Raw genomic sequence first — 23402 nt, forward strand, 5'->3', positions numbered from 1 at the left:
TTGGGCAGATAGCGATGGAAGGACGCCGACATCCCGCCATCCGTGGCTCTCGTGAAGCCTCCAGGCGGTGGTCGCGACGGCCTCCTTCGGCGCCGGCACTTGCAGGCTGTGGGAAACGGCGAACTGCGGGAAGCACCAGATTTTGATGGCCTCAATAGCTCCGGTAATTACGATTTGTAGATTGGGATCCAGGGAAGGGGAGCAGACGGTTCGAGTCCTCAATACTGTCCTCACCGCACGCACAAAGATTGCAAAGGAAGAAAAACTAGAAGAGTGAGGGCCTATTGGTAATATGATTAGGGGTATGTGTAATATATGTAAAATTTGAGTGGGGTCCAGGGCCCCACTGCTAATACGCTAAATCCGTCCCTGCCCGGCACAGCCGTGGCCGGAGAGGGGAGATGGGGAGATGGGGAGAGGGGAGGAAGAAGAGGTAGGGGGGAGTGACATGTGGAGCCCACGTGGACCCCACCATTTTTTTATTACTTTGTGTCTAAAACTGACATGTGGGTCCCACGGGGTTTAATATTTTTCATATTGAGTTGCCACGTCACCGCCACGTCAATGCCACGTGGGACGAAGACCTAGTCAAAAGAGCCATGTAGGTGCCACATCGGCCAAAACCACCCTCCATATTGCCGAGGGATCTCGTTTGTCTGGTTTTCATAAGTTGAGGGACGGGTCGTATCCGGTTTTACGGTTAAGGGATGAAAATCGGACTGACCGACAAATAGAGGGACCTAAAGTGAACTTATTCCAAAGAGAAAAGCCCAAGTAAATCACGGCGCAGTCCGAGTCCGAGCCCAACTAAACCACGTTCTAATCTCTCCTCCGAGTCTTTTCGGTTTGGCTCGATCCGCTTTGCCGCAACACGAGAGAGGAAGGAATCCCTCACGCCGTTCTCGTCTCGCCGTCGGCGCGGCGTGACGGCGTCGCGATGGACCCCGCCGCCGCTGCCGCCGGCGGCGGCGGCGCCGGTCCAAAATCTGATGCGGCCCCTTCCGCACCGGCGCTGCACGGCCTGCCGGTGGAGATGACGACGGGGGAGATGGAGGCCGCCATCGCCGCCCTCCCCGCGAAGAAGGAGGCGCTGCGCGAGGCCTTCGACGTCCTCGCCGCCTGCTCGCCCTTCCCGCTCCCCTTCGCCTGGGGCGACCTCGACTCCTACATCTCCTCGCTCCAGTCGTCGATCGACCGGCGGTTCGGCCAGCTCCGGGTCCTCGAGGCGGCCCGCCCCGCGCTTGCAGGTCCCGCCGCCGCCTCCACAAGCGACGGCGAGAAGGGCGGGAAGCAGGAAGAGGACAGCGACGAGGAGGAGAAAGAGGAGGAGGAGGAAGAGGTTGAGGAGGAAGAAGTTGAGGAAGAGGAGGAGATTGAGGAGGAAGAGGTCGAGGAGGAGATTGTGGAGGAAGAAGAGGAGATTGAGGAGGAGGAAGAGGAAGTCAGAGAAGAGGTTCAGGAGGCCGGGGAGGAGGTCGACGAGGAGCAGCAGGGAGCCAACGAGGAGATGCAGAAGTCCAAAGAAGATGCTGATGAGGCTTCCAAGAGTGCGATTCCAGTGCAGAAACAGGAAGAGGATGATGCAGAGAAGGAGATAATTGAGGCCAAAGATGAGGAGCAACATGGGGACAAGCTGGCCTCTCAAGAACACGACATTGGGGAGAATGGGGATGTGGAGGCCCAAGGGGTTCAGCAGGTGGCTGACGGTGAGACAATGGAGGCCAAATTGGAGGAGCAAAATGAGGCTAAGGTGATATCTATGGAGCATGACATCGAGGAGGGCGACGAGAAAGCGTCTCGAGAACAAGGCAATCGAGCTCTTCCAAGTTGCAGCGATCATCTTAGGGGAGTGTGTGCTGGCATGGACGTCAGGGGGCTGTTGAAATTGGTGTGTAAGAACCAGAGCATTTGCCTCTGGCATGAGTACCTCGTGGTGATGCGCCATGCCCCAGATGCTGCTGCCCTTGTCCTCCAAGTCGTCCAGGGTTTCCTTCTCAGCAAGAAGATGAAGACCACCAAGGTTTGGGGTAACTGTGTTGGGCTGATTCGGTGCTTACCTGCAGTGAATGCCTCGCTGTCCTCAGACACAATGAAGCAGGCCAAGCAGCTGGCGAAGGATTGGAAGGAGATGATTGACAGCACTGGAAGCAGCAGGGACGTTTTGAACCTGTCCTCCTGGGGCCTCCTGTATTTTCTCATTTCTTACAACATTGTATCGGAGTTTTCTGTTGATGAGATCTTCTGTATCTTTGGTACTCTTTCACGCAAACAACAGAAAAAGAATTGCATCGAACTCTGCAAAGGTCTTGGGCTTGTCAATAGGATCACTGGTATGGATGACTCTCTCTTCACTCAAGGATCATATGCGTTCCTGCACTTTTGTGCTCAATGATAGTATGTTAATGCCATAAATTTTCATTGCCACTACTGAACAGTAAACATGTGCACTTCATATAATGCTGCTAGCCTTTATCTGGCACCCTGCAAACACTCATCGAAATGTGTAATTCTCTCTTTCAATTGCAGCCACTCTGTCCATGCACATTATGCTATAGTTTACAGTATTTCATCTAGGTCTGTTCGACCCATTTCATTACTGCCAAATTTCATAGCCACCACTGAACAGTGAACATGTGCACTGCATATAATGCTGCTAGCCTTCAAGATAATCATCAATAGTGAATCATCCAATAAGAGATGCATAGGTAGAGTACTCCTTTTCCTGGTAGCAAGAAATGTTGCATGCAAGCAGGTTGTGCTTGTATAGTAGTCGGAGTGAAACATGTCGAACTCATAGTGTAGTAAAAATAATCTTCTAATCTAATATCTGTTCACCATCGTTTAACCCAGAATATTCTCTTATGATAAAGCGTGGTTTTTTCACACTACAAAAGAGAATTTTGGGAGTACAATAAAAAAACTAAAACTGAAGGTCAACTGGTCAAATTCTACTATTCTGCTTCATCTTTTGCCACATTTTCAACATACCTCAGATGTTCAGGGGCAATTAATCATTGAATCCTATAGGAAAACCATTGCACAACATAGAGAACTAGATGGCACAACTCGATCTCTTGTATTTGCTTCTCTGTTCTGGCATATATCTCACTGCTTTTCATAACCAATTTGACCGTGTCTGCTGAACAATACCTGATTGATTATTAACTCTTCTAGTCTCCAACTCTTGTAATGTAACTGTATAGATGTTTATGATTCAAAATTAATTACTTAAACGATCAACATGAAAACATGTCTTAATGGACTGTTTTATTCAAAATGTACTGGCTGCACATTATTTGATTTCAAGATACATCAATTTTCATTTGGAGAAGCAGCTTGGAGTTCCCCAGGCAGTGGATCTCAATCATTGTGATCCTTATGCTGTGAGCCTGTGACTATATCATGTTGTACATTGAAAATCCACTTGAAATCTAGATTAAGCGTGGGTTTTGGTCGATAGCCTTTTTAAGCATGCGTTGTTTTTTTTTTAACTCTTGGGGAGGGATCGTTTCCTCCCCTGTTTTTTCTTCTTCTCTTCTTAAAGAAATGACACACAATTCTCTTGCGTGTTCAAGAAAAAAAAATCTAGATTAATAACTTGCTTATTTCATTTGAGTTCCTAATAAGCGTTATTTTTTGTGGTATTTGTTCGATGAATACATATAGATATGTTGAGCTTTTTAGGGATGTGTTCCTCTTCTGATGGTCTAAATCAGTCAATCATTTTGAACATCTTGAACCATTTTGCATATTCCATGTATCTCCAGGCATTGAAGGGCTATTGACAGTATATACAAGTGACAGCTGACCAATAATTTGTACGATAAAATAAAAATCCTTTCTAATTGGCATGCTAGTCTTGAGAACAAAGTTTCAATTATTATTCACTTGCTTAGTTGCTCCACTTGTGCACCTTGAGGCCCTGTTTTTGCACGAGGTACTTTTTCCTGATTCACAGTAAAAAAAAATGTTAATTCCATAATGGAGTTTCTTCAGTGTTTGTAGACGCTGCGACCAAATGACATTTTTGTTTATTTGATAGACCTGTTAATATAAGCTCATGTAGGATAGTTTATCATCTGATATTGATACATCACAGATATACCTGGTAATTGCTTGGTGCAATGTATACTCTGTAGTAACTAGCTGATGAAATTTCAATTTTTGATACTATGATGCTGTGCTACTTGTAGTTAACTAGTTATTTCCTTTTTATATATACATTTCAACAGAATTGTAGACATTTATCTCTTTGATAATTTTTATTTTGCTGGAGCAATGTCTGCTGACATTTTTCTTGTTGTCATGTTTTTGCAGACTTAATTGATTATTTGATTGGAAATGGTCAACAACTCGAAGCCTTACTGTTAACACAAGCTTTTAATTTGATAGACAAATATACTCCACTTTCTCTTCTGAAGGGATATGTTGAAAGGGCAAAACAGAATGCTCTGGATATAATTAATATGAATTCTCCACGCAAGTCTCTGGTATTGACTACTCCATAGGAAATGATTAAATGTTAGGGTAGTACTTTTCTAATTTATACTGCAACGTGATCTGGCACCGATCGATGTCATAAATCATAAGAGTAAATAGAAACTTGAAATATTGTTATGCATGGACTATTAGAGTGATCTTTTACCTTGCAAAAATTAAGAAATTGGAAATAAATTCTTGTAGTAGTAGTCTGGTAGATGTTTATGTTACAAAAATTTGTTCTCTCCTCGAGCTATTTATTTTTTGATGGTTTAAATATTTGATGATGGCACATTTACTTGTGAGCAGAGTCCACTTATAACGAAGGAGGTGGATAGTCTAATGGTTGCACAGAACATAGTTCAACAGCAGATCACTGATTTCAACGTGCGCAGTGGTATGCTGGCAGAAATGAAGAAATTATTAGATCAATATGCAACGAAGCGAAGTTCAGGGGATGCTTGTTCTGCCTCAACTTCAAATTCAGAGCAGCAGCAGCAGCAGCAGCAAAAGCATACAAACAAGAAGCGCAAGAGAGAGCAGCTCGAGCAGCAACAGCACAGGGGACAAGAGATCCAGCAGCAGAAGCAACAGATTAAACCACAAGGGAAGAAGGGGCAGCAGCAAACTAAGCCAGAACAGAAGAAGCAACAACAGCTAAACACAAATAAGCCTCAAGAGCAACAACAACAGCAGCAGCAGAAGCAACAAATTAAGCCGCAAGAGAAGATGGGGAAGGAGCAAACTAAGCCAGAAGAGCAGCAGCAGCAACAAAAGACAAATAGGCCTCAAGAACAACAGCATAAGAAGCCACAGAAAAAACAGCAGCAGCAGCAACAACAACAGCAAAGTAAGCCACAAGAGAAACGCCCAAGGCCATGCACCACCAAGCTGCCAACACCATCTATCCCTGCTTCCATATCACCTATGGTTCCGCATATTGTGCAGGTTGATTCCGTTGGGCATTCACCATATGCTGCAATGCCTATATCTCACGCTTATGCTGCCCAACTAGGCTGGCCTGGAAATCAGAGCGCTGCATTTGCACAAAATGTTGGAGTTTCTCAATTTATGGGTATGTTTAATCCCCAACAGCCTAATTATCCCTTCTACCGTCATCCACCGTTCTATCCCAGGTAGCACTTGCTGCAATGGGTTGTTGAGTAAACTAGAGAAAGATATAGATGCTTACAGGAGTTTTCCTCTTGAATTGTGTTGGCTCAATTGCCTCATGTTGTGTTGGACATTTACTTACATTAACATGTATATACAGTTTTGGCCATTCTCTTTGTTGTAATAGCTTTTCAATAGTTCTGCCCTTTGAAGGTGCAGCTTGTCGATTTAACTGACAGTTGACATGCTCCTTGTTTCGTTTGTTATTTTAAGTGTGGACGTTTGAGGATTATATGCAAAGGCGTGGAGGTATGATGGTGCGGTTTCTGTTCAACATGTCGCGAAGCACAAATGAATTTCAGTTTAATGCTTTTGGAGGCAACTCCGGCTCGGACGTCCGAATGTTTGGGGAAAAATTGGGTGCTAACGTCAGCATGACATGACGTCAACGCCTGATTTACGTGAAAAACTATTTTAAACTGATTTTTCTCTTAAATTACTTATTCAAATCATGATTCGATTGCACCATTAAATTCGTTGCAATTAAATCTTCAAAACAAGACCACACATGGATATATTCCAACGAATTTTTTTTAGCTTATTATTGAATTATTTCTAAATGTTACACGATGTTCCACCAGGTATATCGGAATTGTTTGACTAAATAGATCGAAAATGTTTCACTCGTTTAAATCGGGTGTTGTTTCACCTTATATAAAAATAATGTTTCAGCAAATAGCGAAAGAATGTTTCAGTTCACTGCAACATTTAATCCATACATAGTGAAACATTATAAGTACACTAGGTGAAATATTTTTTTGTGGAACAATAAATAAAACGAATTCCCTTAATATGGGGTTTCCAAAATATGTGATTTTTTTTGCAATGAAATATTTCAGTTCACTGCAACATTAGATCTATACATAGTGAAACATTGTGAGTACACTAGGTGAAATATTTTTGGTGGAACAAAAAATCAAACAAATTCCCTTAATAGGGGGTTTCCAAAATATACGGGTGATTTGTTACAACGGCGCGTTCCATAATATCAAAATCCCAAATTCCCTTAATAGGGGATTTCCAAAATATATGGGTGATTTGTTACAACGGCGTGTTCCATAATATCAAAATCCACTACAACATTTGATCCGTACATAGTGAAACATCGTAAGTACACTAGCTGAAACATCATAAAACTACTAGTTGAAACATCGAAAGAGATCATATGCAATATTCAAAAAAAATATCAATAGAAAAGCTAAAATATTTTTTTATCGAAATATAATCATGTGTGATCTTGTTGTAAAGATTTAATTACAACGAATACAACGATGTGATTGGATCGTAGATTGGATAATTAGTTTAAGAGAAAAATCATTTTAAAAGGACCGGTAGGAGGCGCGGGTGGCACGAGGCGTCCGATTTTTTCCCTGCCATCGGGCGCCCGACGCGCAGCATTCTCGAATGCTTTTGTGTTAAACTAGCTTGTGCATTCAATTTGATATTTATTATACTAATAAATATTCCACGTCTGACATTAATAGGCTCACGTGAGGGTAAAGTGTTAAAATAGTTGATTGAGCATCTTCCTCAATTATTAGCTTAAGTTTTTTTATTTTGTTTAGTCAGTTCATGCAACTTAATAAGGGGTTCATATAGCTCCTAAATTGCTTCGTGGCAAGGATTTCCGCTTCCACTAAACTTACTTAGTAGCCCCTTATCTGTTTAATCCCCACCGGCCTTGTTAGCTGCTAGCTAGCGCGTGCGCGCCAGCAGCGAGCACCTCCCTAACTACTCTATAGTATTACCTCCCTAGCTACTCTATAGTATTAGTTAACAGCCACTTAACACTAATGACGAGTAATTATGGAAGATTCTCAAGATTTTTTTTCTTTTTTCGGGAGATTTTTTTACTAACAGGTTGAAAATTTTTAAGTCAAATTTGAAAACTTTTGATTTAAGATTTAAATTTTAAAGTCAAATTTTGAAAACTTTCCACTCGGTTTTGAAAACTTTCAACTCGAGATTTGAAAACTTTCAACTCAGATTCAAAAACTTTCAAGTCCAGATTTGAAAGTTTAAAACTTTCAACTTGAGATTTGAAAACTTTTAACTCAGATTTGAAAACTTTCAACTCGAGATTTGAAAACTTTCAGGTCCAGATTTGAAAATTTTGAAAACTTTCAACTTGAGATTTGAAAATTTTCAACTCAAGATTTGAAAACTTTCGACTCGATTCAAAAACTTTCAAGTCCAGATTTGAAAATTTTGAAAACTTTCAACTTGAGATTTGAAAACTTTCAACTTGAGATTTGAAAATTTTAAAGTTAAGATTTAAAAATTACTAGTAAACTAATCACTAGTAAAAATAGGAAACTAATCTATCCGTACGGCGGGAATAACAAAGAGGGAAAAAAAGGAAAAAAAAGAGAGAAACACAAGCGCGTGTATGCATGGGCCTTAGTGGGCCAGCATGCACGCCGGCAACGCGTACGCATGAACAAATGTAGCAAGAAGAGACAAATATGCTATCATGCTAAATGTGTTATAGGAGAATTTGACTGGCCATAGAGTGGAACAAGCACCAAATCAAGCAAGTTGGCTGCGGAAATATAATGAGTAATGACATCCTTTCAGGGGCTGACCCAGGGTTTTGAAGTTGTGTATCGAAAATGTAACAGCCAAAAGCCTAATATCTACCATGCGCTAATTATTGAAATAAGCCACTAAACTTACTTGAATTGGGCTTAGAAAGAGGACGTGACTCCCGCTCGGGCGGCCGATGGGAGGAGATTAAAATCGGGCGCTGACATAAGCATGACGTCAGCACCCGATTTACGTGCAAAACTACTTTAAACTGATTTTTCTCTTAAATTACTTATCCAAATCATGATCCGATTGCACCATTAAATTCGTTGCAATTAAATATTCAAAAGAAGACTACACATGGATATATTCCAACGAAAAAAAAGCTTATTATTGAATTATTTTTAAATGTTGCACAATGTTCCACCAGGTATATCGGAATTGTTTCACTAAGTAGATCGAAAATGTTTCACTCGTTTAACTCGGGTGTTGTTTCACCTTATATAAAACTAATGTTTCAGCAAATAGCGAAAGAATGTTTCTGTTCACTGCAACACTAGATCTATATATAGTGAAACATTGTGAGTACACTAGGTGAAACATTTTTCGGTGGACCAAAAATAAACCAAATTCTCTTAATAGAGGGTTTCCAAAATATGTGGTTTTTTTTTTGCAATGGAATGTTTCGTTCACCGCAACATTAGATGTATATATAGTGAAACATTTCTTGTGGAACAAAAAATAAACCAAATTCCCTTAATAGAGAGTTTCCAAAATATGTGGGTTTTTTTGTTGCAAAAGAGTATTTTAATTCACTGCAACATTAGATTTATAAATAGTGAAATACTGTAAGTACACTAGGTGAAACATATTTTGTGGAAAAAGGGGAGAGAGAGGTGGGTAGGCCCAACAGGTGCGCACGTGGAGGAGGGGCGCGCGGGGGGAGCGTCTGATCCGGCTCCCCCGCACCGGTCGCCCGACTTTAAGGATTTTCCTTAGAAAAGATGGTTTTATTTATTTCTGTTTGGAATACGCCCTTCATTTCCTTTTTTTTTGGGTCCAATAACTGTGTATTCAATTGAAAACTTGGGTATCCTTTCGGAAGTAGGAATTCCACAGGATTTTCCACAAGATTCGTCCGGTCTAGCTAGGTGCTGAACTGGAAAGTTTATTTACCATGCATATCTCCTCTAAGCTAGCTGTTTGGTAGTGACGCCAAGTTTTCAACTAGGTAGACAGCGTTTAATCTCTTCCTACGGCCGTTCTGCAATAAGAGCAAGTTTAATAGTATAGCTAACTACTAGCTCCAATTTATCTACAGCTAATCTAATAGCTTATTCATACAATAGTTATATACTACACTATTAATACCTAGTCCCACCAGTCATACACACACTATGTCTTGGAGCCCGTGCTACAGCTGGCTGTAAATCTGTAGCCCGCTACTCTTCTCTCTCCTTATTTATCTTAAAATATATTTTCAGCTGACTTATAGCCTGCTATTGTACCTGCTCTAAAGCGTATTGGGTTGGTTAGTAAGCATCATGAGCCTTTATAGGATGGCCCATTTTCACCAACAGAAGGCGGGTCATCGGTTTTCCACGTAAAACCGTCCGATTCACACAGAATGCATATCCGGTCTTTGTAGCAAACCGACCTAGTAAGAAGGATTGTGGTTCTGTTTTTTACGATACAACCATCAGTCTCGTCTTTTTTACTATGGTTATGCTCCATATAGGTAGATTAACTGAAGTTTCATATGTCCATCTACCTATTTATGACAACACTTTAGAAAGCAACGGTATAGTATGACTTAGTATTTACTCAATTTCGTACTTTTTTTTAGGTTATTTCTTGATTAGCAGTTGTGATACGATAGCACCCCTAATAATAACATTAGTGCGAATAACTGCCATCATCATTATTTATTACACATCCTTGCACTATAAGCTAATTGAACCGACAATTGAATAGTTCACCAAGACATGGGGTCCACGATGCATGGTTTGATTCACTACTGCATATTTAATTTTTCTGTACAAGACCCTAGTATGTTATAGACGAACCATAACTCCTGCACACAGAAATCGTTTCGGGGGAGTGGTTCAAGGGCTACATGTGAAGATTTATTTTTCCATGCGGCCTCTTAAAGGCCACATGCATGTGATTAACATAGAGAGCAAATGAGCCTCAACCCCACTACAGCCATCCATCCTTATCCTCTCCCCACTCTCTCCTCACTTACATCTCCCTCCCCTACTCTCCTAGTCCCTCCCCACCTTCTCCACTGCTCCCCTCCCTCTCTCTAACGTAACATCCCTGCTCAAATTGGCCGGGAGCAGCAGCGACGACAGGAGCGGCCGTCAGATCCATCATCGACGATCGATCGTGCGAGGGTGGATCTAGCATCGATGATAGCGGGACCGGTGGATCCATCGTCGGCGACCACTGGGCAGGCAGATTCATCACTGACGACGGTGAGGCGGTGGATCCAATGCCGTTGACCGAATGGCGGGCGAATCTAGCACCTGCGACCTTGGGTAAGTCATCGATCGGTTGGGAAGCCGAATTGGGTGGTCGGGAGGCCAGACCAGCCCCCATAAGGCGGCATGGTGGGAGGCTTCCCTCTCCTGCTTCATTGTGCCAGTGGCCATGGGATGGCCGGCATCGGCACGGGCGACCTCAGGAGGACGGGATCCGGTGCCTATTCTCCTCTACCTCTTCATCGTTGTCGTGTGCCCCGGGTCTGCATCGCCGGCCTTCTTTCCTCCTCCTCTTCGTCTCCTTCCCTCGGTCTCCTCTCCTCTGCCTCTTCGTCTCCTTCGCTCGCCTCATCTCCTCCGCCGGACTCGGATCTATTGCTGCATGTACTATGTTTTGGATGAAATTCTAGTTGTTCATGTTTGTTCTTGTTTGTTTGTAGTCTATGTTTGTGGATGAATCTTTGATTAATGTTCTTTATACAATTTGTTTGTGGTGTGTAGATGTGGATGGATCTATGAATGTTGTGTCATGTGGATGCATATCTTAGGGTTTCATAATTCTTTTATTTTACATTTTTTGCTGAAATGTGTTATCGCGTGCGTGCGTCTTAATGCAGCGTATGGAAAAAATATCTTTTTAGGCGGACTGCACAACTCATCCGCTTGCAAAAATAGATTATCGCATGTGGCCACATTAAGAGGTCCGCTTGCGAAAATCGATTATCGCATGTGGTTGGGCCGCCCACATGCGAAAATACTGATTTTCGCAAATACCTGCGTGTGGACGGGCCATCTATCCGCCTACAAAGATCTTTTTTTTATTGAACGACTTGCACCAGACAACGTAAAGTTTATATTGATAGAGCATAAAAAAAATTACAAGATTAAAACCCTGGGAGGTCGTAACCAGGAAAACGAAGAAAAAAAGCCACCGCCCCACGCACCGACAACACCAGAACACATATCCGGGGGAAGGCTTGCACCGGACCGATCACCTCTATGCGTGACTTGCCGCTGCTAGGCCGACAATGGAGCTAAAGCCGGGATCGCCCAAAATTCTATCCTAACTGTATGAATAAACCTTTTTTTAAGTAGTGATTCTACTAATCTAGTTTCAGAGTGTAATTCAATTACGAGATCCACCAACAGAAAGAAAGGATCAACCTTATTCCTTTGCCTTTGTGATAATTTTGGTTTGCTTCCTGCAGTGGTAGTACTAGAGGAAATAATACGATGGTTCGATTTTTGCCTCGTGATGATTTGGCGATCGGTCACTATGTGAATTGGTTTGGTTGGATGTGGCATGGTTTGATTATCTCATGCATTGGAGATGGCCTGAGGTTGCATACGTTAGTATGGGCTTCAAATTATATAGTACTTCCTCCGTCCCATAAAAGTAGTCGTTTTACCAATTGCTAAATATCCCGTAAAGATTGTCGCTGCAGTTCTGTGATGCCATTACTACTTCTCCCGGGTGATTCTGGTCCATTCATTTGAACTGAGTGCATACGTATTAATTCTTTTTTATTTCTCAAGCACTTAAACACACTAACAACTGGAGGGCACATTGGTACTTATAACTGTGAGCTAAGTTATCTAATTACTAGAACATCAACTTTTGTGGGATGGAGGTATACACAAAGAATTGAATTAGAGATAACAACGTAAATAATCATCACATTGTTATCCCTAATTCTTTTGCTGAATTCTACTTATAATTTTTTTATTGGAAATCGCGTACTCCCTCCATCACAAAATATAATAATTTGGAACTAGATGGGACACATCTTAGTCCAATAAATCTGTATAAGTGGTCCAGATTCATTGGACTAGGATATGTCCCATTCAGTTTTAAGTTGTTACTCCTTTCGGTTTTATAATTCTTAACGTTTTGGACGATGACACGATCTCTAAAATATATCTTTGATTATGTTTTTCTATTATAACTAGTAGTACTCTAGTTAAGTAGATACTTTCATACTTCCAGTCTGTGATGTTCCGTCACTGGTTACGACTAAAACGAGATGCTCTCGATTTAGATTTTACGATCTTATATACATATGACTAAATCGGATCAATCTTATATACACCAGGCGTACAACAGAAGGTCCAGACTCGGATTCAGCTGCTTGGTTCAATTTCGGATTCTGCTGATTAGTGGATGTTCGGAACAAAATAAAAGAGCACTCAGCATGCAAACAACAACTCTGAGCATATGGTCGCCGATTTGTTTTGTTGCTGAGTCCGATTTGTTGCTGGAGTCCGATTTGTAGCAGGATTCTTTTGTTGCTGGAGTCCGATTTGTACCAAGATTCCCGGGATATAAACTGTGACCGCCTGATCCCTTGTTCGCCCGCATCAACCACTTCTTGTTCCTGATCCTCCTCTTGCGTGGTTTCGCCCTTCCGGGCCGGCGGCCGGCCGTCGCCGTCGACGTCGACGCAGCCGTGAGAGATGGACCAGGAGATAATGAAGAAGCACAGCGCGTGGCTTAAGCTGCTCCTCGGGCCCAAGAAGCCGGCGAGGTCGGCGGCGATCGTCGAGACGTGGGCGGCGGACCGGTCGAAGCTGCTCCTCGGGCCCAAGATCGCGTCGGGGTCCAACAGCCGCATCCACCGCGGCATGTACGGGGAGCAACCAGTGGCCGTGAAGATCATGCACGCGCCGGTGGGCGACGACGACGACGACGTGCAGGTCCGGCGTGAGATGGAGGCGCAGTTCGACGCCGAGGTGTCCCTCCTGTCGCGGCTGCGCCACCCCAACGTCGTGCGGCTCGTCGGCGTGTGCCGGGAGCCGGAGGTGTACTGGATCATCACCGAGCTCATGCGACGCGGCACGCTCAGCGCGTACCTGCACGGGCGGGAGCCCTACTCGCTGCCGCCGGAGACCATTGTCCGCCTCGCGCTTGACGTCGCCCGTGGCATGGAGTACCTCCACGCGCGTGGCGTCGTCCACCGCGACCTCAAGCCGGAGAACCTGCTGCTCGACGGCGGCGGGCGCGTCAAGGTCGCCGACCTGGGCACGTCCTGCCTCGAGGCCACCTGCCGCGGCGACAAGTGCTCCTCCAAGGCGGGCACGTTCCGGTGGATGGCGCCGGAGATGATCCACGACAAGCGCTGCAACCGCAAGGTGGACGTGTACAGCTTCGGCCTCGTGCTGTGGGAGCTCACCACCTGCCTCGTGCCGTTCCAGAACTTGAGCCCCGTGCAGGTCGCCTACTCCGTCTGCGACAGGGACGCCAGGCCGCCGCTCTCGCCGTCGTGCCCGCCGGCCATCAACAGCCTCATCAAGAGGTGCTGGTCCACCGAACCAGCGAGGCGTCCCGAGTTCAAACAGATCGTGTCCGTGCTGGAGAGCTACGACCGCTGCCTCCGGCAAGGCCTGCCAATGGTGGCGCTGCCGGAGCCGTCGTCATCGCCGCTGGCCTCGTTGCTCGGCGCCTTCAAGATCCGATCCTGCACGAGCACAACGCGTTCCTCCATAACCGATCATAGAAGAGTTCATCCTTAGTCTCAACTGCATCGTGATGACGACGAAATCAAATCCATCGGTCAGATATCAGAATTGGATGTAAATGTATTGCATGTTCGATCAATTCGTTCATTCATCTGAATTTCTGACTCGATATATTATTCTATATGAATCATAACCGAAAGCCTTACTCTTTGGAACTTGTCGCCTGCGAACAAAAACAATATAATCATACCAGAGAGGGGAAAATCCTATCCTAATAAACCCTATGTCAATCGTATTTCCAATAAAATTTGGTATAGATAAGAGCAACTCGTGATTCCACTCAAAATTCCCAACTGATAGTTTTCATCGATTTCTCCTCGGTCGTTTGATTTCTCGCGCGGTCTGTAATATATGTATGTTCATGCGCTCGTGCGCCGGATGCTTCGAGTGACAAACGTCCTTAGATTGGTGCTTCCTCCAACACAGTGTGCGCCGCCTCACCGTCCTCCGCGCGCCATCTAATGCGCCGGTCTCCTCGATGCCGCCGCCGCCCACGAGATCTCTCGAAGCGCCGTCTCTCCTCAGGACCTACGATGAGTGCACCGCCGACGCTGGCCTCAAGACTGCTTGCTGGCCTTCAACTGACGCCCAAGAAGGAAACCGTCTCCCCTCCGCAAGGACGGATGCCGTCCCTGCCGCCGGCCCACGTCGAGCTCATCCACAAGCCCGACGACTGCGCCAAGCACTTCCACCGCCGCACGTCGCCTGCAACCCGACGTGCCTCTTGCTACCTTTGTACCACGGTCTCGGGGCAGCAGTGTTCTCGGCCTGCGATGATTTGTTGTTGGATTTGTGATTTAATTTTCTAGGATGATTTGTTGATGGATTTGTGATTTCGTGATTTAGTGGATTTGTGATTCAATGTTCTATTGTTTCTGTATTGTCGTCTCAGATGAATCGGATTGGGAGGGAGGTAATACATGGAATTAGGTTTCTTGTGGGGATCAAATTCATGAGGTCGAGGGAATTGGGGATCTAGCTCGGGGATTTTTTTTAGACAGATTCGGACTTAAACGAACGAACCAAAAGTTTTGGAGGGACGGACGAAAACGTAATGACGGACGCATGTGACGAAAGGAAAAATACGAATATTTTAATTAGTTAAGATATATACACAAAATGTATGTTTACTTTTATTATAGTATTTTATAAGATAAATCTATATATGTTATTCTAGTGTCTTTAAATTGAATAATTTTAAAGTTATTTATAATCAAAGCTATAAAAGTTTGATTTTAATATTATCCCAAACGTTAAGAATTATGTAATATTTTAGGATGATCATTAGCGTGAGTCACGCTGGATTCATGAGAAAAACCCTGTTTTGGCCATTTAGACGGCGGCCCCACCTACCAGCGGCGGCAGCAGCATTAACCTCCTACGAGGCTACTACGACTATATATGAAGCAGTCTCACCCACCCGACCCAACCCAACCAACCCGGCTATTCCATTCCCCTCTCATTTGGACCCCAAGGCCCATCCCAGGTCGCACGCTGATCTCCGCACCCGCCACCCGCAATGGTGGTGTCCGATTCCCCGAAACCCCAACCAACCCCCTCGCCGCCGGCGCCACCCCCACTTCCGGTCCCGGCGGCGGCGGGGACGACGATGGGGGAGCTGGAGGCGGCCATCGAGGCGCTCGCCGCCAAGAAGCTGCGCCTCCGCGAGGCCTTCGACTGCCTCGTCGCCTGCTCCCCCATCCCCATCCCCTTCCGCTGGGACGACATCGACGCCCACGTCTCGTCCATCCAGTCCTCCATCGCCGGCCGCTTCCGCCAGTTCCAGGCGCTCCAGACCGCCGCCACCGCTGGAATAACGGCGGCCCCGGCCACCAGCAACGCCAGCAGCCGCGTCGAGCGTTCGGTCGAACACCTTGTGGTGGTGGTGGAGGGCCAAGAGTCCCACGTCGCGCGCCATGAGGACGGTGGAAACGGTGAGGGTGAGGGTGAGGGTGGGCTAGGCAAGGAGGTGGCTATGGACGTAGAATCCGAGGAGGAGAACGGCATGGTGGTGGAGGTGGCAAGCGAGGCGCCTCGCGGAGAAGACGGTGAGGTGAAGGAGGACGAGAAGATGGGGGGGCCAATCAATGCGTCTCCTCCTAGCGAAGAAATCCATGGGAAGGGCGCGGACATGTCGAGAAGATGGGGGAATCCCATGGAAATGTCGGCCGACGTGGACGATGCGAAGACCAAGACGACGGCGACGGCGGCGGCGGCGGCGGAACTGACGGCGATGGCGATCTCTCCGATTCCGGGATTCACAGGCAGAGGGGGCGCGGAGGCGTCGCTGAGGCGGTCTCTCGCGGCGGCGTGCGCGAGCATGGACTCGTCGAGCCTGGCGCGCATCCTGTGCTCGTCCGGCAGCAGCAGCAGCAGCCACGCCACCCTCGCCGCACGTCACTTCCGCCCGGCGCTTCTCGCCGCCGCCGAACCCGCGGCGCTCGTCGTCCGCGCCGTCAGGGACCTGCTGGCCGGGACGGCGCCCATCAGGGACAGCGCGTGGGAGAGCTGCGTGGAGCTGCTCAGCTGCGTGCCCAAGCTCGCCGTGGCGCCGTCGCCGGGCACGATGGAGCAGGCCAATCGCTTGGCCGAGGACTGGAAGGAGATGATCGGGAGGACCGAAAGTTGCAGCATGAACCTCGGCCGGTTGGCTGTATGGGGCCTTCTCAACTTTCTTGTCTCCTACAACATTGTCCTGGAGTTCGACGCGGAAGAAATCATCCATTTCTTTGGCACTCTCCCGGACGACAAGAAGCAGTGTTGCATCTCCCTCTGCAAGTATCTTGGACTGATTGACAAGATGGCTGGTACAGTTTCAATGCCTCTTACTCATACTCATTGCTCAACTATAATTTCATATGTTTGTAGGCAACTTATGCTACACATCTAGCGCAATTGTCGCGGATATGGAAATTCATTGATTTGTGCTTGTGTTCACATTCTTTAATGATAAGCTTGTTTAACTCCATGTCCCAAGCCTTCTTATGTTATATTTAGTGGCCATTAATTTGTTTATCATCTAACTGAATCAGTAGAAATTATGTTTTACACTTTTAGTCACAGTTAATACAGAGCATTAATTTGCATCCTAAAATGGTGACCTCAACATTATATTTGCATTTGCTAGTAAAAGAGTTATCTCATGAACATTTTCTATATCCAAAAAGGGTTCCATGTGGACTTATGATTATCTCTCATTATTTCAGATTCAGTTGGTCATTTGATTGAACATGGACAACAACTTGTCGCTATCAGATTGGCATGCACTTTGAATTTGACAGACAAATACACTCCACTTCCCATCATGGAAGACTATATTCAGAATGCTAAGGAGACTGCTCAAGAGATACTGAGCATGGAAAGTGATTCAGAGTCACTGGTATGTCCCTTTTTATGCAGTAGCTATCTCATTTATATTTTCTACTCGTTTTTCTATCCAAAATTTCAAATCCGTGTGAATATGAATGGAAGAATAGTTCATTCATGTGCTCTAGAGCATGTAGCTCTTCACGTTGCAGAGTTAGAAAAAAAAAACTATATTCCTTTTTCTAATGTAACCCTCTTATGATTTAAAGGTAAACAACTGGTGTTTCCGGCTTTGTAAAAACTGTACTGCACAACATTCTGAAGCACGTAATTAGGATGTTTTCAATGTAATGATTTATTTAGGATGTAGTGGAGTAGTGGGTAATTTCAAATTATATATTCATATTGCTTTTAGAAAATATCATATTCAATTTGTGAAAAATCACTGCAGATCATTTGGCATGGTAAATGATTGCTTCCACATACTGATATACAAATATGCTTATTTTAAAATTGGTTTAACACACCTGATGCATCTTGTATTGAGCAGAAACTGTCCATGTCAAAGCAGGTCAATGCTCTAATATTGTCATGGAGGGTTGTTGGTGAATGCAATATTGACTCTGTCCATTGTGATAGAATTAAGGCAGAAATTACCCAGCTGTTGCATAAATATGCAAACAAGAGGCACAGCCTAGAAGAACTTCCTTCTGATACTTCTAGTCCACATCAGAAGCATCACCAAATGTCGCAAGAGCAGCACCACTGGCAGCAAAAGCATCGAGAGGAACAACAGCAGCAGTTTCAAAATCAATCCAAGGAACAAGAACAAGAGAGAAGGATGCAAAAGTTACGAGAGCTGAGGAAAAAGAAAAACAAGAGAACTCAGCGCAGGAAGCGGAAGCAAAATGCACAAGTGATGAAGCAGCATCAATTTGAGAAACAGCGAAAACTATATCACGCTGGTTCATTTACCAATTCTCAAAGCTATGTCAGATCAAAAATTCACCACCACCTCAGCCAGCATTTTTCAGGAACTATAGGAACACCTGTTGCACCATATACACCTGTTGCACCATATACCGGACCTTTTTGGTAGCTAGGGTCCATATATAATGGACCGGGTTCATCCTGCCTACATTCAACTATTCAAGTCACAATAGTAGTACTTGATACCATTACTGTTTGACTGAACTGAAGATAAAGATAGTAGAAGAGAACGGAAATTGCGCTGGTCGCAGAAAAACAGAAGTCACTCAATGCTGATTGGCCAGTGTAGCTTTGCACTGATTCAAATTTATCTTGTTGCACTACTACTTTCTATATGCAATGTACAATTAGTTACTTTCATGGTGCTGAATTGTTATTAATCAGCTTCCGTGGAGGCTCCTAATGCCTCCGCTAGGTCGGTTGGTTCATCTTGTGGTCTAGGTTCGCTCCCAAAGTAAGTTTTATCCCTTGGATGTCCTTACATTTTTGGCTGATAGATGGTTGTGAGGTGGGCTTTCTATATGCAATGTACAATTAGTTACTTTCATGGTGCTGAATTGTTATTAATCAGCTTCCGTGGAGGCTCCTAATGCCTCCGCTAGGTCGGTTGGTTCATCTTGTGGTCTAGGTTCGCTCCCAAAGTAAGTTTTATCCCTTGGATGTCCTTACATTTTTGGCTAATAGATGGTTGTGAGGTGGGCTACGCCGGTTAACCAGTGTGTGTGGCCCCGACCAGTCTACCTGTAGGATGATCGGACCTCCACGTCAGGTTAGTTGGCCTTCGGTCGGCCAGGCTAAGGTGGTCGGTCGGGCTTGGGGTGGCTGGTTGGCCTAGCTAGCCCTTAACCTCCTACCTGAGGAGGTGTTGGCTAGTCAGCCAGCCCACCCTCTGATCGGCCGGCCAGGGCCCTTGGCTTGGTTAACACAATTTTCTTTCAATATAATGCATTTAACCTTTATTTGAATGCAACTTGCAAAATAACTAAGACATGACAAAACTAGGAAACCATTAGTCTCAACCAAATCAATGCATTGAACATTATTTTACCTGTTTTTGATGCCGAATGTTGGTGGCCAAAATGAGCTTTAATGATCGCCAACCGCCACAAAAGAATCAACAAAGGCCTAAAGGTCCTGTTTGTATTTTAGTCCCTGTCACATCGAATGTTTAGACACCAATTAGAACTATTAAACGTAGACTAATGATAAAACCCATTCCATAACCCTGGACTAATTCATGAGATGAATCTATTTTGGGCCTAATTAATCCATGATTAGCCTATGTGATGCTATAGTAAACATGTGCTAATTATAGATTAATTAGGCTTAAAAAATTTGTCTCGCGAATTAGCTCTCATTTATGCAATTAGTTTTATTATTAGTCTATGTTTAAATATCTGATGTGACAGGGACTAAAATTTAGTCCCTCGATCCAAACACCACCAAAGTTAGATGATCAATTGCCTATCATGATTATAGAAAATTATGGAATTGAGACAAGGAATATTGTTACAGTCTATCAAAAGCCTTACCCTGATTATTTTTATACAATCCCATATCCTCCTAGTTTTCCTGAATTTGTGAAATTTAATGATGAGGATAATAGAAACGTATAGGAATATGTAGACCAATTTCTAGCACAATGCGGTGAAGCGAGCAATGCCGATGTTTTCAAGTTATGCTTGTTTTTCTCTTTCTTTATCCGACAATGCCTTTATTTGGTTTACTTCTTTACCTGCAAATTCTATTTATACTTGGACCCAGTTAGAACAAATTAAATTTCTATGATTATTTCTATACCGGGGAAATTGAGCTTACATTATCTGATTTAACAATGATTAGGCAAAGGTACAATGAATTTGTGATTGTTTTATTCAAGGGATTTAGAGATACTAAAAACCGATGTTTTAACTTGTCTATTACTAAAAGAGATTTGGCCGATCTTGCATTCAATGGTTTAATTGCTCTGGTCAAAACTTCTTGATGGCCACAACTTCTTGATGTTGGTCAAGTTTTGCAAATGGCTCTATCTTAAGAAAGTTGCGCTAGAGAAATAAGAAATTTATTATATCTATTGACAAATAACCTAGTGTGAATATATTTGAACATTTTGATGATGAATTCGGATGAAGAAGAACCTGACGTGTATAAGGCCAAATGGTCCTGGACTAACAAGAACAAACCATTTGTTTGCTCAAATTAAAAGCCGACACACTACAAGGATCAACAAACTAAAATCAAGTGTACTTTTGATGTGTCCATGTGAAATAAAATCTTTGATTATATCTTGCAAGAAATATTATTTTGCCTAAAGGCCACATACCATTGCCTAGGAGTTAATTAAAACACTGTGCACACTGTAAATGGTATGGTTCTTATTCACATGCTATTAATGATTGCAATGTTTTTCATCAATAATTTCAATCATCCATTGATAAAGGACAATTGTAGTTCATAGATGGTCCAAAGATGAAGTTTGATCATGAATTATGATCCCTTCTTGGTAAACACCATAGAGTTTGTTAATGTGAAAGTGTTGATTTGGTCTAGTTATGTTGAATTCACAAATGGGAAGAGTATGATTGTTGGTGAACCTTAGCCAAAGATGATCAAACCAAAAGGCCGTGAGATTGGAGTTTGGAAAGTTAATACAAATGAAGCCTTTAGCTCTAATATGGTGATAAAGGCAAGATGACCTTCAATATGTTTATAATATGAGAGATGAAAAGTCGGACAATGATCGAGTGGTCGGCCTACCGATGCAAAGAGACTAAGATCACCTCCTAGGGGGTGATTTGTCCAAGCACCTAAACAATTGGAGCAACGGTTTCCATATGGGCCTCAAATCATGCCATGGAATCCATGTCCAACACTTCTGCCTAGTTGTCACTTTCCATACTTCATGCTATGGGGATGCCAGCACTGGTGCACATTCCTTATCTACCATCCCTGCCAATACAATTTCATCAAGGAGTGGAAACCAACGAATTCAGTTCATGATTGCTTCTCCGCTACAACCAAAAGCTAGTTTCAAACAAAAGAATCGGTTGACGAGTTGGAAGGAGAGAAGAAGGGCGAAAAACGCTCAAAGGTGGAGACCAAGACAATGGAGGTGATCATCATCAAAGTAGGGTTCAATGATGTCCCAATACCCATTGGAGGTATGATGAAGGCAACCTAAACCAAGGAGATCAAAGTAGGTTTTAGAGACTCTCTTGACTATACCCGCAAGTCACTAGGTGTATCCCATGTTGGCCGAAAAACACGTCAACAACATAAATGAAGAAAATGTCGTATTTGCATGCTACCAGTTGTACTACTTTATTTCTTGATGACTAGAGAAAATTAATTCAGCTAACCTGGCATTACATATATATCACGGAAGCAGTGGTGTGGAGCCACCCATAAGGCTGTATGGTCTGCTGACCCCACAACTTTTCCACAAACGCCCTTATGATTCTGCATCTTTATATGTAAATCCATTAAAATATATTAAAATAATCCCACTAAAATGTGAAGCAATTATATTTGACCGCATAGTAAAATTCCTGGCTCTACCACTTAATAGAAGCACTTATTACGTACCAACCTTGAGGAGGCTAAAAGTGGTATTTACCCGTTAGCAAAAGTGTATTAAAACTCACCAGTTTTCACCGGACCAATGACAGTTAGAGTTTTAAGCAGATATTTAACAATTAGCATCATTGGTAAGACTAAAGCTAGAATAATAGCCCACAAACCAATTCCTTACAAACCAGTTTGAAACTTTGAGTTGTTAAAATTGTTTATATAAGAAGTGATAATTTGTTATTAGAAACCATCCAGATATATGCATCATGGTTTTGAGTTTTTGCAGTATTTTAATTAAGTTGCTATCATAATTTTCACTTTTGTAGTCACTTTAAAGCTGATTTTATTGGCCTTAGCACAAGATTTGAGATGTGCCCGCGACTTACGTTGATTCAATGGTTATAAAGTCTGTTCTACTTACCAAATCAAGATGTGAACATCACTACAGCTTGATGAGTACATGAGAAAATTCATGAGGTTCATGGTTTATCTGTCATTTTTTTTATTAAACTCCAAATAAAAAAAAACGGAATTGCTGTATATCTGTCGACAGATTTTTGGTTAAAAATCTGTCGATTTCTTCACCGTATGATTTACTTTGAGATTTGTGCGCGTGCCTTCGAGTGAAAAAAAAATGCCGCTAGAGCAGGGAATCGACCACATGATGTCGGGATGCCATGACGTGCATCGTACCAACTGAGCAAGAAGCGACTGATTACTTTGCTGCTATACCTAACGTTTTTAAAACTTTCACCGCAGTTTCATAGTTAAGTACACTACATTTATAGTGTAATTTTTAATAGATGCAGGTGTAATTTTTGTTTTACATGGATGGTAATTTTTTTACTCATGGTTGTTTTGTTATACTGTAGTTAACCTAATTGTTTGAGGTGTGATTTGATATTTTCAGACTATATATATGCCATCATATTTTTCATAAAAAAATAATCGGCACGTATTTACATCGTAAATCTTCAAATTTATATATGTAATTTTAATATATTTACGCTGTAAGTTTTAAAATTACATATGTAATTTTAATATATTTATAGTGTAAGTTTCAAAATTACATATGTAACCCCTAAAATTACATGCGTAAGTTGATGTAAGTTGCTTATTTTTCCTTTTCTTTTTAGCAGTATCACTGACGTGATTAATGTCCAGTGACTGACGTACATTGATACGTTTTCATTTGAGCAGCACATGGTAGTGGCTTGAAAATTCGACTGATTTTCTAAAGAAAATCTGTCGAATGATTGTTAGACAGTCCCAAAAAAAAAATCCTACCTAGCACATAATGTCTGACATCGCTACATCACTACAGCTTGATGATCTAAGCAAATTCGGCAAGGCCTTTTA

At 43.3% G+C, this 23402-nt stretch overlaps 3 protein-coding genes across 5 annotated transcripts; all 3 read left to right on the forward strand.

The window, feature by feature from the left end:
• Positions 1–865: 865 nt before the first annotated feature.
• Positions 866–5761, forward strand: LOC127767720 (uncharacterized). The gene is made up of 3 exons (XM_052293153.1): positions 866–2330; positions 4318–4490; positions 4789–5761. Exons 1-3 carry the CDS (start codon positions 938–940, stop codon positions 5617–5619), a joined length of 2397 nt encoding a protein of 798 aa, XP_052149113.1. The 5' UTR covers positions 866–937; the 3' UTR covers positions 5620–5761.
• Positions 5762–13041: 7280 nt separating this feature from the next.
• Positions 13042–14310, forward strand: LOC127765860 (serine/threonine/tyrosine-protein kinase HT1-like). Its single transcript, XM_052290823.1, has one exon. The coding sequence runs from the start codon at positions 13116–13118 to the stop codon at positions 14169–14171; it is 1056 nt and encodes a 351-aa protein (XP_052146783.1). The 5' UTR covers positions 13042–13115; the 3' UTR covers positions 14172–14310.
• Positions 14311–15623: 1313 nt separating this feature from the next.
• LOC127765859 (uncharacterized) lies at positions 15624–19129 on the forward strand. Of its 3 annotated transcripts, none has more exons than XM_052290819.1 (3): positions 15624–16984; positions 17384–17556; positions 18034–19129. In XM_052290819.1, exons 1-3 carry the CDS (start codon positions 15697–15699, stop codon positions 18580–18582), a joined length of 2010 nt encoding a protein of 669 aa, XP_052146779.1. In that variant the 5' UTR covers positions 15624–15696; the 3' UTR covers positions 18583–19129. The 3 variants fall into 3 exon arrangements, with proteins under 3 accessions (XP_052146779.1, XP_052146780.1, XP_052146782.1); XM_052290820.1 differs by having other exon boundaries at positions 18052–19129; XM_052290822.1 differs by having other exon boundaries at positions 18055–19129.
• The last annotated feature ends 4273 nt before the right edge of the window (positions 19130–23402 follow it).

Source organism: Oryza glaberrima, chromosome 3, assembly GCF_000147395.1.
Source record: "Oryza glaberrima chromosome 3, OglaRS2, whole genome shotgun sequence".
Classification (NCBI taxonomy): Eukaryota; Viridiplantae; Streptophyta; class Magnoliopsida; order Poales; family Poaceae; genus Oryza; species Oryza glaberrima.

What these genes read in the sequence shown, in the direction of transcription:
- LOC127765859 (XM_052290819.1), top strand. Translation starts at nt 15,697, where the DNA reads ATGGTGGTGTCCGATTCCCCGAAACCCCAACCAACCCCCTCGCCGCCG. An exon ending in ACTGATTGACAAGATGGCTG is followed by an intron (nt 16,985 to 17,383) that starts GTACAGTTTCAA and finishes TCATTATTTCAG; the next exon opens with ATTCAGTTGGTCATTTGATT. An exon ending in AAAGTGATTCAGAGTCACTG is followed by an intron (nt 17,557 to 18,033) that starts GTATGTCCCTTT and finishes TGTATTGAGCAG; the next exon opens with AAACTGTCCATGTCAAAGCA.
- LOC127765860 (XM_052290823.1), top strand. Translation starts at nt 13,116, where the DNA reads ATGGACCAGGAGATAATGAAGAAGCACAGCGCGTGGCTTAAGCTGCTC.
- LOC127767720 (XM_052293153.1), top strand. Translation starts at nt 938, where the DNA reads ATGGACCCCGCCGCCGCTGCCGCCGGCGGCGGCGGCGCCGGTCCAAAA. An exon ending in GCTTGTCAATAGGATCACTG is followed by an intron (nt 2,331 to 4,317) that starts GTATGGATGACT and finishes ATGTTTTTGCAG; the next exon opens with ACTTAATTGATTATTTGATT. An exon ending in ATTCTCCACGCAAGTCTCTG is followed by an intron (nt 4,491 to 4,788) that starts GTATTGACTACT and finishes ACTTGTGAGCAG; the next exon opens with AGTCCACTTATAACGAAGGA.